The 18,313-nt window shown below is 43.1% G+C and overlaps 2 protein-coding genes across 3 annotated transcripts in view; both read right to left on the minus strand.

Moving 5' to 3' along the window:
- npc1 (Niemann-Pick disease, type C1) overlaps positions 1-15,715 on the minus strand; it is a 33,497-nt gene extending 17,782 nt beyond the window's left edge. Inside the window, 15 exon segments of the mRNA XM_029642973.2 lie at positions 1,106-1,220; positions 1,357-1,539; positions 1,902-2,091; positions 2,226-2,328; positions 2,749-2,849; positions 3,085-3,311; positions 3,543-3,913; positions 4,062-4,144; positions 4,253-4,379; positions 4,382-4,501; positions 5,472-5,639; positions 7,771-7,934; positions 8,159-8,265; positions 8,423-8,551; positions 15,541-15,715. Coding sequence (XP_029498833.2) covers positions 1,106-1,220; positions 1,357-1,539; positions 1,902-2,091; positions 2,226-2,328; positions 2,749-2,849; positions 3,085-3,311; positions 3,543-3,913; positions 4,062-4,144; positions 4,253-4,379; positions 4,382-4,501; positions 5,472-5,639; positions 7,771-7,934; positions 8,159-8,265; positions 8,423-8,551; positions 15,541-15,612 — 2,260 coding nt within the window. The 5' untranslated portion in view covers positions 15,613-15,715.
- A 151-nt stretch (positions 15,716-15,866) lies between these two features.
- LOC115114592 (epidermal growth factor receptor-like) overlaps positions 15,867-18,313 on the minus strand; it is a 90,653-nt gene continuing 88,206 nt past the window's right edge. For both annotated transcript variants that reach the window (XM_029642974.2, XM_065013524.1), the window contains one exon: positions 15,867-18,034. In XM_029642974.2, coding sequence (XP_029498834.1) covers positions 17,628-18,034 — 407 coding nt within the window. In that variant the 3' untranslated portion in view covers positions 15,867-17,627. The remainder of the gene's footprint in view (positions 18,035-18,313) is intronic.

Raw genomic sequence — 18,313 nt, forward strand, 5'->3', positions numbered from 1 at the left:
CAAATTTGAGATTTTTGCTTCCAACCGCCGTGTCTTTGTGAGACGCAGAGTAGGTGAATGGATGATCTCTGCATGTGTGGTTCCCACCGTGAAGCATAGAGGTGGTGTGATAGTGCTTTAATGGTGACATGGTCTGATTTATTTAGAATTCAGGGCACACTAAACCAGCATTGGTACCACAGCATTCTGCAGAAATACTCCACCCCATCTGGTTTGCTCTTAGTGGGACAATCATTTGTTTTTCAACAGGACAATGAGCTACCTCCAGGCTGTGTAAGTGTTATTTGACCAAGAAGGAGAGTGATGAATTATGACCCGGTCTCAACAAAGACACGACTTCAAACCAATGAGATGGTTTGGGATGAGTTGGACCACAGAGTGAAGGAAAATAAGCCAACAAGTGCACAACATATGTGGGAACTCAATCAAGACTGTTGGAAAAGCATTCTAGGTGAAGCTGGTTGAGAGAATGCCAAGAGTGTGCAAAGCTGTCATCAAGGTGGCTATTTTGAACAATCTCTGCACCCAAATAGCAAATGGAGGACGCTTTCCCATGGTTAATTTTCATGCCAGGCCTAGCCTATAGAAAGTTGATGGGATCCACCTATTTTTAGCAGAGGCCTTCACACAATTGAAAATTTTGCGCAACATGAGCTCAAGGGCTTCTTTGAAGTGTTTGATTCGATTTTATTTTTACCTTTATTTAACTAGACAAGTCAGTTAAGAACAGATTCTTATTTCAATGATGGCCTAGGAACAGTGGGTTAACTGCCTGTTCAGGGGCAGAACGGCAGATTTGTACCTTGTGAGCTCGGGATATGAACTTGCAACCTTTCGGTTACTAGTCCAACGCTCTAACCACTAGGCTACCCTGCCGCCCCATTGCATTGATGTCAGAGTGATTAGAGGGACAATAGAGTGCTGAGTACCAGGCAGTTAGCAAGTTTGGTAGGCTACTAATGACCATCAGCAGCAGAACTTGAAGAAGCCTAAAATATCGAAACTAAACAGTTAAGTGGAATTTGACTGCCTTCATGACTCGTGACCACTGGTGTGGCCGTAATATGGTCACCGTAACAGCCCTAGTTACAGGTCATTCTCATACCCAGCAAGAAAGCCACGGTCTCAGAGAAGGAGGAGAGGAACATGCTTGGAGCCACATCTCCTAGGATACGGCCTATCTGCTGGTGCAGCTCTTCATGAGGCATCCGCTCATCCCTCTGCACAACACAACACAACACACACAGGAGGTAAATACAGTGTGTAAAAAAAAAAAAAGTCACTGGTATTCAAAACTATGTCCAATAAATCATGGTTAGTGTAGTCAGACAAGCATCAGGCAAGCATAATGCCTACCTGGTATGTCTGTACAATGATGAAGATGTTGTCGACGCCCACGGCCAACACCAGGAAGGGGATGACCTCGATGACGATGAGTGTGAGAGGGATGCCAGCGTAGCTGAAGATGCCCAGAGAACAGGCCACCGAGCTCAGCACGATCACAATGCCCGCTATGCCCAGGGAGATCTTAGAGTCCACCTGGGAAGGGACAAAGACAATGAGTTGCTCACATTTCAAATGTGTCATTTAGCAGACACTCATCATTTTTCTGACGTTTGAGTTACTGAATGCATTGTTCATTCCTTCTCAATGCTTTCGAAATTAGTTTTACAGACTCACACCGCAAACGATATGATCTTTGCAAATGAAACAGATATCATGTTACTAAAGGAAATGGTGACAAGGTGAACAGCTGGACAATACACTATTGTAAAGTGAGTTAGTTGTCTCACTTGTATTCGTCTGAAGCTATGGATATGCCCCAGAGCCAGGGAGATGTAGACGAACATCTTACTAAATTAAATAAACTATTATAATGTCTGAAGTTAGTTACTACTAACCAATACTCTCCTGAAGCTGTGGATATGTCCTAGCGCCAGGGAGATGTAGACGAACATTATAGCATAGCTGACCACGACAGTGCTGAGGTCACTTTCGCTCTCACGGTTGATCTCGTCCTCAATGCTCCTCTCAGAGTTGAAGGAGATGGTCAGGTTGGGGTTTGTATAGTTCTTCAGGAATCTGATGAATCTGGAAACAGAGACATGGAGGGTTGTGTTAGTGCAATGGTAACTCGTGGCACAAAACCAAACCATTTTTGACTTAATTAATTTAATCTATACATCTGAAGGTTGATAGCTAAAATGTATGAGCTTATTGCTCACTCTTTTTCCCAGACCAGAGCTTTCCCCAGCTTGACAGTGTCGTTATGGTAGTTGTTGACAGGGAACGTGATCACTAGAGCTGTGGCGTTGTTGTAGTTGGTTGCTACAGTGGGGAAGAAAGATGCAAATATGTCATGGTCAGGGAATTTGTGTTGACAGTAGACAAACTATAGTAAATCAATACAGAAGATACTGAAGGATAGCAGATCCAAGAGATTCAAAGCTGCAAACAGTCCGAGACAGCGAATTACACCCAATTCTACACAGGCCAATTACCACAAAAAAATGTGGTCTCTCTGCATAATAAAAACTATAAAATAAAACTACAAAACATTTGTGCTTAAACGGACTATATAAAAGGAGTTATGTAATGAAGTTAACTTGTCAGTGCTAAAAATGCTTTTCCCAATTCAAACATACAATTAAACATACCCATAGAAAAAGCAGCACAAAATAGAAAGGTATATTGCCCACTGACTAGTACATTCTATTTCTTTGTGTGATGATGTACATGTATCCTCACCATCATAGCCTCCCAGGACCAGCCAGGGGAAGATGGGGCCTCCGTAGGTGCCCAGGCAGGGATCGTGGAGCAGACTGGTGTCATTGAGGGACGCTGGGGCACTGACACAGGAGAGACAGCGCAAATGCTTTAAGAACTCTGAGGTAATATACACAAATCTATGACTACTATTCACCATTTACAGCTATGAGTATATACTTGCTGAAGGGAAATGAGGAGCAAGAAAGGAGTTGAGTTGAGAGTTAGAGAGGAACTCCAACTAGTATAACCTCATGAATTCAGCAGCATTCCCCAGATGCAGATGTCACAAGAGAATGTGTTCCGAGGGCCACTCACCTGACACAGTAGAGGAAGTGTGTGTGGTAGTCTGCGTAGACGTAGAAGTCATCTCCTATGCTATGGTCCAGCTGTTTGTGACTGTTCTGGAAGTAGTTGAGAACACTGAGGATGGTACAGTTGTCGTTGTATGGGGCCAGTGGGGCCAAGCAGATATCCTTTAGGGTCACCTTCTGGTCCCCATATGAGGCCACTATGTTCTCTATGTCCGTCTGGAGATCCAACACCTGAGAGATGAGTGATTGTGGAAAATTGAGAGAGAAAAACAAACTAAACAAACTAAAGCTATAAAATGTCACATCAGAACTAAGGCAAGGCCCAAAGATGCCTTCCTGAATTAGTCTACAAGAGAGCGAATATATTGTCCAGAACCAATAATCCCATTGAAAATGTTACAACAATTCCATCTGAAAGTATCAATCAATCACCACCCAGCCCAGTTCCTCTACCTAACCCACCTGGTGAAGGACGTCCTTGTCCAGGGGAGCTCCGAAGGGCACGGGAGCCCCCGCGGGGTACGGGGAGTAGGAGGATTCTGACTGCAATGTGGTGGTGATGATGAGCTGCTCTGCCCTGAAGAAGGGTCCAAAGTGGCTGTCAAAGTAGTCCTTCTCCTGCCTAGCCTGGCTGCTGGGTGAGGACCACAGCTCCACAGGGTCTGTGGTGATCTTCATGTAGACCAGGCCCCCTGAGCAGGCAGCCACTATGATCAGGCTGCCCAAGATGACCATGAGGGGCTGCCGTACGCAAAACGAGCCCCAGCGGGTAAAGAGGTAACGCAGGGCGTTCTCAAAGTGCTCGCCCAACGTCTCGCCACACGACGCATCCACTGAGAGAGAGAGAGACAAGAGGGAAGACAGGAGGTTACAGGTCAGATTGTAGCAAGAACAGGTTTGTAGCTGTATCTTGCTGAATATTGTACTTGGTTATTTTCCAAAATGAGACAGAGTCAGATCTCATGCCAAATAAAAGAGTACCTTGATCAATGCTGTCATTGTTCAGAGAGTGAGGGTTATTGCTGTCCAATATTGGGCCATACTCAGACTCAATTCTCCTTTTTCTGAATAAGAAATAAGAGAAAGAGACAAGCATTACATACTGCTCCAAAATGACACTGAATAGACAAGCATTACATTCTGGTCCAAAATCAGTGCCCCTCAGTTATCACCTGTAGCACCAGGTGCCGATCACGGTTCCCATGAAGACAAGGAGGAAGGCCATGTAGGAGATCCACATGATGAGGACCATAGCGCTGATGCCCAGGATGGTCCATGGTGGGGGCAGGGGAGGGGGACAGGCTGGGGGCCACAGGCCGGGCTACAGTCCTGGCAGGAGCAGGGACCAGAGCCATCCTCCAGACCCTCCGTACAGTCGTATGTCTTGTTGTTCATGGGGCTCATACCGGATACTGACACGTCTGGAGAGGTGGGGGTGGTAGGAGGATGTTGAATTATTTGTTGTGATCATTAAAAACGAAAGAAGAAAGCATTAGGCATAAGTACTCAATATTGTGTTAATGTGCGTATTACATACACTGAACAAAAATATAAAACGCAACATGTAAAGTGTTAGCCCCATGTTTCATGAGCTGAAATAAAAGATCTCTGAAATAGTCCATATGCACAAAAAGCTTATTTCTCTCAAATGTGAACAAATTTGTTTACATCCCTGTTAGTGAATATTTCTCTTTGCCAAGACAATCCCTCCACCTGACAGGTGTGGCATATCAAGAAGCAGGTGCACCTTGTGCTGGGGACAATAAAAGGCCCCAAAAATGTGCAGTTGTGTCACACAACAAAGCCACAGATGTCTCAAGTTGAGGGAGCGTGCAACTGGCATGTTGACTGCAGGAATGTCCACCAGAGCTGTTGCCAGTTAATTTTTATGTTCATTTCTCGACCATAAGTCGCCTCCAATGTCATTTAAGAAAATTTGGCAGTACCACGTGTATGGGGCGAGCAGTTTGCTGATGTCAACGTTGTGAGGCCATGGTGGCGTTGGGGTTATGGTATGGGCAGGCATAAGCTACGGACAACGAACACAAGAGCATTATCAATGGCAATTTGAATGCACAAAAATACCGTAATGAGATCCTGAGGCCCATTGTGAGGCCCATTTTTTTTTAAAGGTACCAGTCATGTGAAATCCATAGATTAGGGCCTAATTCATTTATTTCGATTGATGGATTTCCTCATATGAACTGTAACTCAGTAAAACCAATGAAATTGTTGCATGTTGCGTTTATATTTTTGTTCAGTGTAGTTTCACAGAGACCAGTGACATTTTCAAATAGTGAAATTACATATCTGATTACCCTTGTTGGGACATCCATACCTGGATGTACAAAGTGCAAATATTCTGTGTTTGTCCATTTAACTTAATTTCACCTGAGAATATAGGGATGATGGTGAAGGGACTCTGTCCGTTGTTGATGTCGAACATGTACTCGATCCAGTTGGTGGCGTTGCAGTCACTGGCATCTTTCCCACAGAGCAGTGACAAGGCCTTCACATTACTGGAGGGAGCCTGGACATCCTGACAAGCATTGTACATGGCTGCCAAGAAAGAGAATCAGAATTATATTAAACACCTGGGCAGAGACCAACATCTATAGCATTAGGTCAACAATAGCTATGCTAGCCTCCCGGGTGGCGCAGTGGTTAAGGGCGCTGTACTGCAGCGGAAGCTGTGCCATCAGAGTCCCTGGGTTCGCGCCCAGGCTCTGTCGTAACCGGCCGCGACCGGGAGGCGACGCACAATTGGCTTAGCGTCGTCTGGGTTAGGGAGGGCTTGGTCGGTAGGGATGTCCTTGTCTCATCGCGCACCAGCGACTCCTGTGGCGGGCCGGGCACAGTTCGCGCTAACCAAGGTTGCTAGGTGCATGGTGTACCCTCCGACACATTGGTGCAGCTGGCTTCCGGGTTGGATGCGCACTGTGTTAAGAAGCAGTACGGCTGGTGTATCGGAGGACGCATGACTTTCAACCTTCGTCTCTCCCGAGCCCGTACGGGAGTTGTAGCGATGAGACAAGATAGTAGCTACTACAACAATTGGATACCACGAAATTGGGGAGAAAAAAAGGGGGTACATTTTTTTTTAAACACACAAAAAAAACAATAGTTATGCTAGCCAAGGTGATTGCATTTTTCCACTCTTCAAGCTGTGACCTTCAACTGCATTTTGCCAAATGAACCACAACACAGGGGTGTTAATCTGACCCTTAGTTACCCAACTAATTGCATAATACAAGGAAAGTAATTTGTTTGTAGAAATCTACACTGCTACTCGGTCAGCATATACTACAAGCCCAAAAGTATGTAGACACCTGCTCGTCGAGCACCTCATTCCAAAATAATGGGCATTAAAATATGGAGTTGGTTCCCCATTTGCTTCTATAATAGTCTCCACTCTTCTGGCTTTCCACTAGATGTTGGAACATTACTGCGGGAACTTGCTTCCATTCAGCCACAAGCGCATTAGTGAGGTTGGGCACTGATGTTGGCCGATTAAGCATGGCTCTCAGTCGGCCTTCCAATTCATCCAAAAGGTGTTCGATGGGGTTGAGGTGAGGGCTGTGCAAGCCAGTCAAGTTCTTCCACACCGATCTTAATAAACCATTTCTGTGTGGACCTTGATTTGTGCAGTAGGGCATTGTCATGCAGAAACAGGAAAGGGCCTTTCCCAAACTGTTGCCACAAAGTTGGAAGCACAGAATCGTCTAGAATGTCATTGTATGCTGTAGCATTAAGATTTCCCATCACTGAAACTAAGGGGCCTAGCCCGAACCATGAAAAACAGCCCCAGACCATTATTCCTCCTCCACCAAACTTTACAGTTGGCACTATGCATTGGGGCAGGTAGCGTTCTCCTGGCATACACCAAACCCAGATTAATCTGTCAGACTGCCAGATGGTGAAGCGTGATTCATCACTCCAGAGAACGCGTTTCCACTGCTCCAGAGTCCAATGGAGGCAAGCTTTACACCACTCCAGCTGACGCATGGCATTGCGCATGGTGATCTTAAATAAAATGTTATTGGTCACATATGCTAAATATGTGTATGTTATTGAAGGTGTAGCAAATTTCTTGATCTTAGGTTTATGTGCGGCTGCTCTGCCATTGAAACCCATTTCATGAATCTCCTGACACAGTTATTGTGCGGACGTTGCTACCAGAGGCAGTTTGGAACTCGGTGGTGAGAGTTGCAACTGAGGACAGACGATTTTTATGCACAAGGCGGTCCCGTTGTTTGAGCTTGTGTGGCCTACCACTTCACGGCTGAGCCCTTGCAGCTCCTAGAGGTTTCCACTTCACAATAACAACACTTACAGTTGCCCGGGGCAGCTCTACCAGGGCAGACATTTGACGAACTGACTTGTTGGAAAGGTGGTATCCTATGACGGTGCCGCATTGAAAGTCACTAAGCTCTTCAGTAAGACCATTCTTCTGCCAATGTTCCTCTATGCAGATTACATGGCTGTGTGCTCAATTGTATACACATGTAAGCAACGGGAGTGGCTGAAAAAGCCAAATCCACTAATTTGAAGGGGTGTCCACATATACTTTTGTATATATAGTGTGTCTCAAACTGTGATATAGAGACAGTGCCCACTAGCTGGATAATGACCATAGGAGTTGGCTCTGACAGCACAAACAGAGCTGGGACCAGGAAATGTGCCCCCTCACCATTGGCAAATGTTTGTCCAATGTAATACTGGACTTCCACCACATTGGTCTTGTTGGCAGCTGTGTCATTAGTGAACTGGGTTCCATTCATAAAGAGACTCTGGAGGGGGCTGCAGGTTAGCTCACAGAACAGGTTCATCAGGTTGAAGAAACAGGCTGGGCATCTGGAGATGGAGAACACAGAGAGTCAGGATAAAGAAGCTTACCATCATCATCATCATCAACATATAAAGAGACCTTTAGAAGGAAACAGGTGACAATGATAAGATGCCAACAAAGCTACCTTACTGCCAAGGCATCTTGCTAGACTATAGCTATAACAGGGGTCTGTCCAAGTACGGCACACGTAACGTCAAAGTCCCTTTTGCAAAGCCACCATGGTACGTACCGAGAGAGGAACTGTAGGGGCAACTGAAGGCTCCCTTTCAGAGTCTTGAGCTGCTGGACATCACAGCACAGACTCTGGTTCCCATAGTCATAGCCTGGACACAGCTCCTACACACAAACAGATACACGGTATAATTTCCTTGATCTAACTTGGTTTTGCGAAAGTAAAACATGTGAGACAGAACACATTTCAATGTAAGTCAACTGTCATTTCAGAAGGCATCTTGAGAACCCGTTCAAAGAAAGCGTCCATGGTCAACCTTACCGTGAGCAGCTCATGGCCCTCTGCTGGAAGTGGGATGGGCGGTCCTGTATAGTTGCAGTTGTACCTCTTCCCCGGGACCTTGTCAGACTCACCACACTCACCGTACCACACACAGTGCTGAGCTTGAACCTGAGAGAAGATAGGTAGGCTACTTATCAGAACTTAAATTTGCTGTTCTGTAGGCTACATATGCTGCACATTTTACAATGCTTTTGTTGCGGTCATTGAAGGCCCTCAAGAAAGTGTTAGTCGAGTTTCCTTCTGTTCATTTGAATTGGTGAGATCAGTTGCTACGGTGTAAAAGTTTAAAAAAGGCACGTAGCCACTGTGTTTGAACGCTAAAGATAATAAATGTAATCCATTTGAATTCAATCCCTTTTTGACAGGACTTCATTTAAACAAAACTTTCCATACATGTTGGTCAATGGAAGAAGTCAGAAAGTGACTTTCTGAACCTGGATGCCAAAAGACAGGGCCTTTCGAGGTGGATAGTAGGCTAATATTACACTCAGATGTGGTATAGAGAAAATAACCCCAAGGTGCACAAGACGTCAGCTCACTTCTGCTTTAATTTAGCAAGAATCTAATTTGGGTAAATCATTTGAATTCTATCACTTTTTGACAGCAATATTTTTGATTCGAATGAAACCTTCCATACGTATTTGTCCATAGTAGAAGTGCTTTTTGGACCTGAATGCCAAAACATAAAGGTGCTCAAAGGTGACTCCTTTTGCATACCCCACCATACCATGAGACATCCATGTCTTCATTACTGGAGAAGATAAATGGTTGAAATCAATATCATCCTTCCCCCCCCCCCCCCCCTTAAAAGATTTAGATGCACTATTGTAAAGTGGCTGCTCCACTGGATGTCATAAGGTGAATGCACCAATTTGTAAGTCGCTCTGGATAAGAGCGTCTGCTAAATGACTTAAATGTAAATTTAAAAGCTTACAAACAGGGTTGTCAAACTATTTGATACTTTATTGAATAAAAAACAGATGGATGCCCTTTTTTTACCTTTAACGTAAATTCTAAAACATGTACAGTGCATTCGGAAAGTATTCAGACCCTTTGACTTTTTCTGCATTTTGTTACGTTAGACTTACTCTAAAATGGATAAAAAATATTTTTTTGCCCTCAATCTACACATAATACACCTTAATGACAAAGTAAAAACAGTTTATTTTTTGCAAATGTATCAAACATAAAACTGAAATATCATTTACATAAGCATTCAGACTCTTTACTCAGTACTTTGTTGAAGCACCTCTGGCAGTGATTAAAGCCTTGAGTCTTCTTGCGTATGACGCTACAAGCTTGGCACACCTGTATTTGGGGAGTTTCTCCCATTATTCTCTGCAGATCCTCTCAAGCTCTGTCAGGTTGGATGGGGAGCATTGCTGCACAGCTATTTTCAGGTCTCTCCAGAGATGTTCGATCAGGTTCAAGTCTGGGCTCTGGCTGGGCCCCTCAAGGACATTCAGTGACTTGTCCCGAAGCCACTCCTGCGTTGTCTTGGTTCTGTGCTTAGCGCAATTGTCCTGTTGGAAGGTGAACCTTTGCGCCAGTCTGAGGTCCTAAGTCTGGCCACTCTACCATAACAGCCTGATTGGTGGAGTGCTGCAGAGACGGTTGTCCTTCTGGAAGGTTTTCCCATCTCCACATTTCTAAAAAAACTGTTTTTGCTTTGTCATTATGCGGTATCGTGTGTAGATTGACGAGGACATTTTTCTTCTTATTTAATCAATTTTAGAATAAGGCTGTTACGTAACAAAATATGGAAAAGTGGAAGGCGTCTGAATACTTTCCCGAAGTCACTGTATACCTAAAATTCATTTTAGCATTTTTTTGTGCATATATCCCATTTTACGGCATCTGAGTTTGTGTTGTGCCCGCCATCAGTTGAGACATAACATGCTCTTGAATACAGGGTGAGTGTCATTTCAAATCATATAACTAGAATTCATGGATTCAAAGATAGTTGCCGGTCCACACACCGTCAAATTACATAGGTTTTCCTATGGAAGATTGACAGTATAATTTAAAACAGATATTCCCATTCAAGTCAACATTCTCTGATGTCTGGAGCTCCAACCATCTGTGTGGTACCATTTGAAAAGTTGAAATTAAAAATATAATCCCATTTTAGTACATTTATCAGCCAAAACGACACCCTGTATTCAAGAGCATGTTGTCTCAACCAATGGCGGTCACAACACAAAAACCTCAGTTATAAAATAGGGTCTAAACTACAACATATGAATATGAAAATAATCTGAGTTTACACATTTTTTGATAATTGACATTAAAAAGGTTAAAAAATGAAATAATGTGTCTTACATTTTTTTTTCTTTTCTAGAAATGAAATAGTTTGACAACCCTGTTTGTAAGTTTTTAAATGATATTGATTTCAACTGTTTATCTTCTCCAGTGCTGAAGACATGGATGTCTCATGGTATGGTGGGGTATGCAAAAGGAGTCACCTTTGAGCACCTTTATCTCTTGAATGTTTTGGCATTCAGGTCCAAAAAGTCACATTCTGAGCACTTCTACTATGGACAAATATGTATGGAAGGTTTCGTTCAAATCAAAAATATTGCTGTCAAAAAGTGATAGCAAGAATATCATTTGGGTAAATCATTTGAATTCTAAATGAAAGCAGAAGTGAGCTGACGTCTTGTGCACCTTGTGGTTATTTTCTCTATACCACGTCTCAGTGTAATATTAGCCTACTATCCACCTCGAAAGGCCCTGTGTGTTTCAGATTCTAAAATAAAACCTTCACTTCCACAAATCACATGTGCTGTGGTCTTCCGCGTTCCCCTTTTAATCTACTCTTTCGATGGTTGACTTCCGAACAAGTTTCTTTCAGACTGATAATGTACAGTACACACTGTGCCCGGTTTCTTTCAGACTGATAATGTACAGTACACACTGTGCCCTGTTTCTTTCAGACTGATAATGTACAGTACACACTGTGCCCTGTTTCTTTCAGACTGATAATGTACAGTACACACTGTGCCCTGTTTATTTTGCATAGGTCCCTCGACAGACTTGGTTGGTTGGTTCCCTTATTGTCACGGTCAGGGGTTTCAAGTAAATCACAGTAAGATGCACTCTACGACTAGACTGAACTCACTAATGTGTTGCTACTGTTAAATTATTTCCAACATGTCTCTTATGAGTTATTACACTGGCATTTATAGGAAGGGTGTGTTTGAAGACTTATTTTGTGCCTTTTCTGTGACCAGACCTTGGCTGTGCTCCGCCTAGTCTAAAGCCTTGTTCACACTGCTGAGCCTACTCCACTGCATTCACACCCGTTGTTAATATGACAACTAATGTAGCCATAGATAGATACAGCGAGTCATGTCTTAATGTGAACATGCCTCCGAGTAGGATACAGCCGTAGGGTACTCCCATTACACCCATGTTAAATTGCCTACTTTACTCATAACCGGCTATACTCTTTTTTTCAATTATTATTATTACTATTATTATCACAAAATGTACATATGCTTGGTTGGTCATTTTTAACATTCTTCCATGTCGTCTTAATCCCAAACTGGATGCTCAGATACTGTCGCATGGAAAGTACATAACAATTATCAGCCAAAGAGCCGAAAAGCCGGGGTGTATTCATTACGGTAACCGTTTACCATTACAGAACTAAATGGAAGCAAACACAGCAAAACAAAAGTTGCTATTGCAAATTCAGATGGGTCCTTCCCCATTTCGTTCCATTTGCTTTAGTTTAAGAAACGCTTTGCAACAGAATCGGCGTAATAAATACGCCCATTGCATACCATTTTTGTTTGAACAATAGTTTAATCAACTGCCCAAGGACCAGGTGAGACGAACCTCATGGGTTCAGGCTATTACACCGCAGTGATGGAAAGCTGTGGCCTCCAGTTACTCAATACATTTAGCTACAATGCATTCAGAAAGTATTCAGACCCCTTGACTTTTTCCATTTTGTTACGTTACAACTTTATTCTAACATGTATTAAATGTATTTTTAGCAATTGTATAATTAAAAAAAGAATTGACATAAAGTAGTCAGACCCTGTACTCAGTACTTTGTTGAAGCACCTTTGCTAGCATTTACAGCCGCAAGTCTAATTGGGTATGACGCTACAAGCTTGGGAGACCTGTATTTGGAGAGTTTCTCCCCTTCTACTCTGCAGACCCTCTCAAGCGCTGTCAGGTTGCACAACTATATTCAGGTCCCTCCAGAGATGTTCGATCGGGTTCAAGTCCAGGCCACTCAAGGACATCCAAAGACTTGTCCCGAAGCCACTCCTGCGTTGTCTTGGCTGTGTGCTTAGGGTCGTTGTCCTGCTGGATGGTGAACTGTTGCCCCAGTCTGAGCTGAGCGCTCTGGAGCAGGTTTTCATCAAGGATCTCTGTACTTTGTTCCGTTTATCTTTCCCTCGATCCTGACTAGTTTCCCGGTCCTTGCCACTGGAAAACCTCCCCCCAGCATGATGCTGCCACCACCATGCTTCACCGTATGGATGGTGCCATGTTTCCTCCAGACGTGACGCTTGGCATTCAGGCCAAAGAGTTCAATCAGACCAGAGAATCTTGTTTCTCATGGTCTGAGTCTTTGGATGCCTTTTGCAAACTCCAAGCAGGCGGTCATGCACCTTTTACTGAGGAGTGGCTTCTATCTGGCCACGCTACCATAAAGGCCTGATTGGTGGAGTGCTGCAGATATGGGAGAACCTTCCAGAAAAACAACCATCTTCACAGAGGAACTCTGGAGCTCTGTCAGAGTAACCATCGGGTTCTTGGTCACCTCCCTGATTGCTCAGTTTGGCCGGGCAGCCAGCTCTATGAAGAGTGTTGATGGTTCCAAACTTCTTCCATTTAAGAACGATGGAGGCCACGGTGTTCTTGGGGACCTTCAATGCTGCAGAAATGTTTTGGTACCCTTCCCCAGATCTGTGCCGACAAAATCCTGTCTCGGAGCTCTACAGACAATTCCTTCGACCTCATGGCTTGGTTTTTGCTCTGACATGCACTGTCAACTGTGGGACCTTATATAGACAGGTGTGTGCCTTTCCAAATAATATCCAATCATTTGAATTTACCACAGGTGGTCTCCAATCAAGTTGTAGAAACATCTCAAGGATGATCAATGGAAACGGGATGCGCCTGAGCTCAATTTCGAGTCTCATAACAAAGGGTCTGAATACTTATGTAAATAAGGTATCCGTTTTCGCATTGTCATTATTAAAACACATTAATTTAATCAATTTAGAATAAGGCTGTAACATAACAAAATGTGGAAAAAGTCAAGGGGTCTAGATATTTTCCAAATGCACTGCATTTGTGTTCAAAGCACTGTATCACCAGTGCAACTACCTGATATGAAAGTGATTTGAAATGTGGCTTGAAATGTCTGATTCCATTGTGCTTTTTGGCAGGCTGTCCAGATTGCAGGAAAAATAACAGATTCTAATCAGGTAGGATTTAGATTTTTATTTGAGTCACTTCAAACTGCCAATGTGAACAAGGATTAAGCCTCTGTCTGTTCGGGGTCTGACAGAGATATTGTGTTTCTATGTGGCGAAAGTTCAAAAGGCACTCGCCATCAACCCACCAAACCATTGAATCAGCTGCCTAGGAGAAGGATGGCACACCTAACAGGCTAAGTAATGTAAAATATATTTTATTGGTAGTGTACACATTTGCAGATGTCATCGCAGGTGCAGCGAAATACTTGTGTTTCTAGCTCCAACAGTGCGGTACTACCTAGCCATACACAAATCCCCAAAATATAACTAAATGTCTGGTTCAAGCAGGGGAATCCCGAAGAGCAACTCCAGTTACTTCCTTGACATACAGGTCTCCCATTACAGTCGTTTTCAGTATCCAACATTTGTGTATTGTTACTCCATATAGCCATACATACTGTATCTTAAAGTTCATTGCCCTTTTGCTGCGTGTTGTCGTGAAGTGTATTGGAAATGATTTGACTGTAGGAATGAAGAGGATTGATCAACTTATTTTAGGAATGCAAATGACTGCGCGAGTACAAAGATAGCACTTGTCAATTTTAACAATGGGCTATTGAATTCCATCCCACGAGAGAAAATCTGATCAAAACATGAGTTGCTTTGGGTCGTTTGTTGGATTCATGTATTTTTAGCTAAATGTGTTTTATATTGGAGCAGGAGGACGCACATCAGTAGCTTTGAAGAAGTCTCGCTCTCACTTGAATCAGAGTACAGTAATTTGCATGTAAGCCCATGTCACGCAAATATTTGATTTGAGATAAAGAAATGTGTTTATTTACTTTACCTTGCTGAATAGCTAACGTTAGCTGCATTTGATGGATGATTTTTGAGCTACAAGACACTCGCGTGACAGTGACGCAAACTATTTCGTCATGTCTGGGCCGCTCGTAGAACCATATTTATTTTAGCTATCTCTTAAACCAGGCTTCCCCAACTGGCGGTCCGAAGCCGGACAAATGTGGTTTTGTTATTTTTTTAATTGTTGGACATTAGACTGTAAAAACACCAGCTCCAAGTGACTTTACATTTTGGAAATCAGTTCCAAAATATTGCCAAACAATAGATGTGTGATCGTATACAAATATAAGCACGGTTTGAAATGATGTTTTTGTCAAATCTGTTTGGTCTTGAAGTCTACAAATTATTTGTAGTCATGTTCCGGTCCCCTGACCATCCGCTCAATAAGAAATCGTCCAGCGGCTGAATCTAGTTGATGATGGTCAAAACTAGCTACTAGTACAATTTGTAGCTGGCAGCTGATTCTTGTTTATTGATGCCAGCTAACGCTATCTAGTTACTTTAGCAAGATATTTAACGTTAAACGAACACACCACCTTGTAAGCACGAACAGGACTTGATTTGGGTAAGCAAACTAGCTTTTTGACACCGATTTAGCTCGTTTGACACACTTTAGTAAGTTAGTAGGGGTGTGCCGTAATAGCGATAGCGTGTCTGATGATTGAATCAACAAAACAAGTTAGCGAACGGTTACTGCAAGCAACCGGCAGCTTGCTAACTATACGCAACAAGAGATTAACTAGCTAGCAAAACAAGTCTATAGAAAGCTATTTAATAGGTAGGTGGACTTACCCATGTATAATGTCCCTCTGTCAAAATTATGAAGAGGAAAAATAAACAGCTTCTTTCTGATAAGAGCCCCATCCCTCTTACTGTCACAAATACTTATCTGGCATTCCAACTACAGTAACGACTGACGTTATAACTAGCTATATAAACCCCGCAAAACTTCGGCGTTTCCTGTTATTGCTCGTCTTCTTCATTACGACATTGGTGACTGGAGAACAACCATTTGGCACACTGCTGCAACCTACCGGATTGGAAAGTACGAGCACTAGCAACATTGTGAAATGTAAAAAAAAAAAAAAAAACTTTTGACACACAAAACGTAGTTTTTTAACAAGAGATCCTTTAATCTTATGTTCATCTTAATAAAACAGGTTGAAAAACACTCAGATTTGCTGTTGAACAGTGTAAATGTCTTTAAAGAAAACAACGGTTTATTCATTTTCACTTTGAAATTAAATAATTAGTTCATTAATAAGTGTATATTTATATATAATGGGACAAGACCATTTAGATGAGGAATGTTGATAGGATAATGTATAGGTGACCATATTGAGTATATTATACACCGTATAATCTCACACTTGTCTTGGGGCTCCGGATTGGCGCAGCGGTCTAAGGTACGGCATCTCAATGTTAGAGGCGTCATTGTCATTATAGACCTGATTCAATTCCAGGCTATATCACAACCAGCTGTGATCGGGAGTCCCATGAGGCGGTGCACAATTGGCCCAGTGCTGTTAGGGTTTGGCCGGGGTAGGCTGTCATTGTAAATAAGGATTTGTCCTAGTAAAATACAAATGATCTGTATATGTACCTCTGTCAAACAGCAGGCTCTCAAATGTCAAGTAACTAATTCATATATTCCTTCAAAACGGTTAGAAGATTTACAGATGTAGTGTCAGAACTAAAGACCCAACTGTTCAAGACAATAAGCAACAACAGAGATATACTAATATTGATACTTTTACACTGGGGCACCAACAGGGGTCAGTGTGTCTCCCATCTGGCCATATAATAAAGCCTATAGAGCCCTCAAATTAAAATCTGGACCTCAAAGCCAGTTTCACTGCAATTTTTCATTATTCCCCTCTAATCAGAGACTGATTTAGACCAGGGACACCAGGTGGATGCAATGAATTATCAGGTAGAACAGAAAACTAGCAGGTTCCTGACCTCAGTGTACGATTTGAATACCCCTGCTATAGAGCCTTCAGCAGAGTCATCAACAGCGACATTTGATATTGTTGTGTCCTCATGAAACCCTCCTTCAGAAAGAGTGCCGTCATGATTCAGAAGTTCATCAACGAACTCCATGGTCCAGCCACCATCAGTGAAGAGAGCCTCCTCCTTCCCACTTCTGACACCAACAACGTTCAGCAACATTTGACTCCAGTGGGTCTCAAACTGCAGGTTCCACACACAGAAGAGCCGAGACGTCTAACTGTTGTTCTAACAGTTTCAAGCCCTTAAGCCGTGGAAGGTAAATACCCAATAATACTATATACTCAATACACCAATCCAGTATGAGTGACATCTTTAAGTACTGTTTGTGTTGGCAAGAAAAGGGTGAGCTGCCACATATAATAGTATTTCTGGAGCATCTGACATCAAGGATTGAAGGTTACACTCTTGTCTAGTAATAGTGTTTCTCCACTTATACATTCTGATCACAACTTTTCATTGTGCAACAAGACATCTCTTATGGGTTTCTGATAGGGGCTACAGTATCTTATAGGCCTACGGTTTTCTCTTGGTCTTTTGAACACAATGGAGTAGAATACACCCAGACCCAGAGCCTAATTCCTATCACATCTCTATCTGTTCAGACACAGTTTGAAATGGAAGAGGTTTTGGAATGAGGAGTTTCATAGTACTATACAATACTACAACTGGTGAAACAAAATGGAAAGCTGCACTTATCTCACTTCTGGCTTCTTTAGGCAGGGATAAATACAATGCAAAGTACAATACAATCCATGGTACCGCTACCCCTCCTCAACAAAGACCTCATGTCTTCTCTCAGTAGGATAGAGAGCCTTATTCCCTGGTGTCTTGTTCCCTCCCCAGTGGGAGTAGGGGGGTAACAGAACTCAGTTTGGGCCCACGTACTCTGCGTTCTCTGCGGCTGGGATGTGGGTCTTGATGGAGGGGGTGAAATCCTGCTGGTAGTCTGGGTTATCTATACTGTTTTGGGGCTGGTTTTTCTGGATGTGGTGGAGACCACCATTGGAAATTGGGGAGAGGCCATTGGAGGTGGGGGAATGGCTGTTAGCAGTGGGGTTGAGGCCATTGGAGATGCCATTGGAGGTGGTGGGGGAGAGGAGGGAAGGCTGGAGGGTGTTGAGGTACTCAGGCCCCACTGCCCCGTTCTTATAGCAGTTCAGGTACTCTGCCTCTGTTTCATCTGAGGATATGGTGGGGACGAGGGTGCGAGGGGGACCAGGGTGCTGGTATACAGGGTTCATCATGTCTGAAACTCCGTTCTGGTTAATGTAGTCTGTGGGGCAAAATGACAGGAGTTACTTACTACAGCAGGAAAACAAGCCCTCACAGTGAATGAAACGTTCAATTGTAGTTTTGTAAGCAATGACAGGTGATTTGACAGGTGATTTGACAGGTGCTCTACTTGGCATATGAACTACAGCTATTGCCCAGCAGAGGTCACTCTTCCTTTCAAAATGATACATGACTGTTTTATTTTGAAAGGAAGATGTATCACAATATGTAATGAATTAGCCATGTTCTGGGGTTAAGACCCTTTGGGAGGTCAATGAGG

The sequence above is a fragment of the Oncorhynchus nerka genome, linkage group LG9b (genome assembly GCF_034236695.1).
Source record: "Oncorhynchus nerka isolate Pitt River linkage group LG9b, Oner_Uvic_2.0, whole genome shotgun sequence".
Classification (NCBI taxonomy): domain Eukaryota; kingdom Metazoa; phylum Chordata; class Actinopteri; order Salmoniformes; family Salmonidae; genus Oncorhynchus; species Oncorhynchus nerka.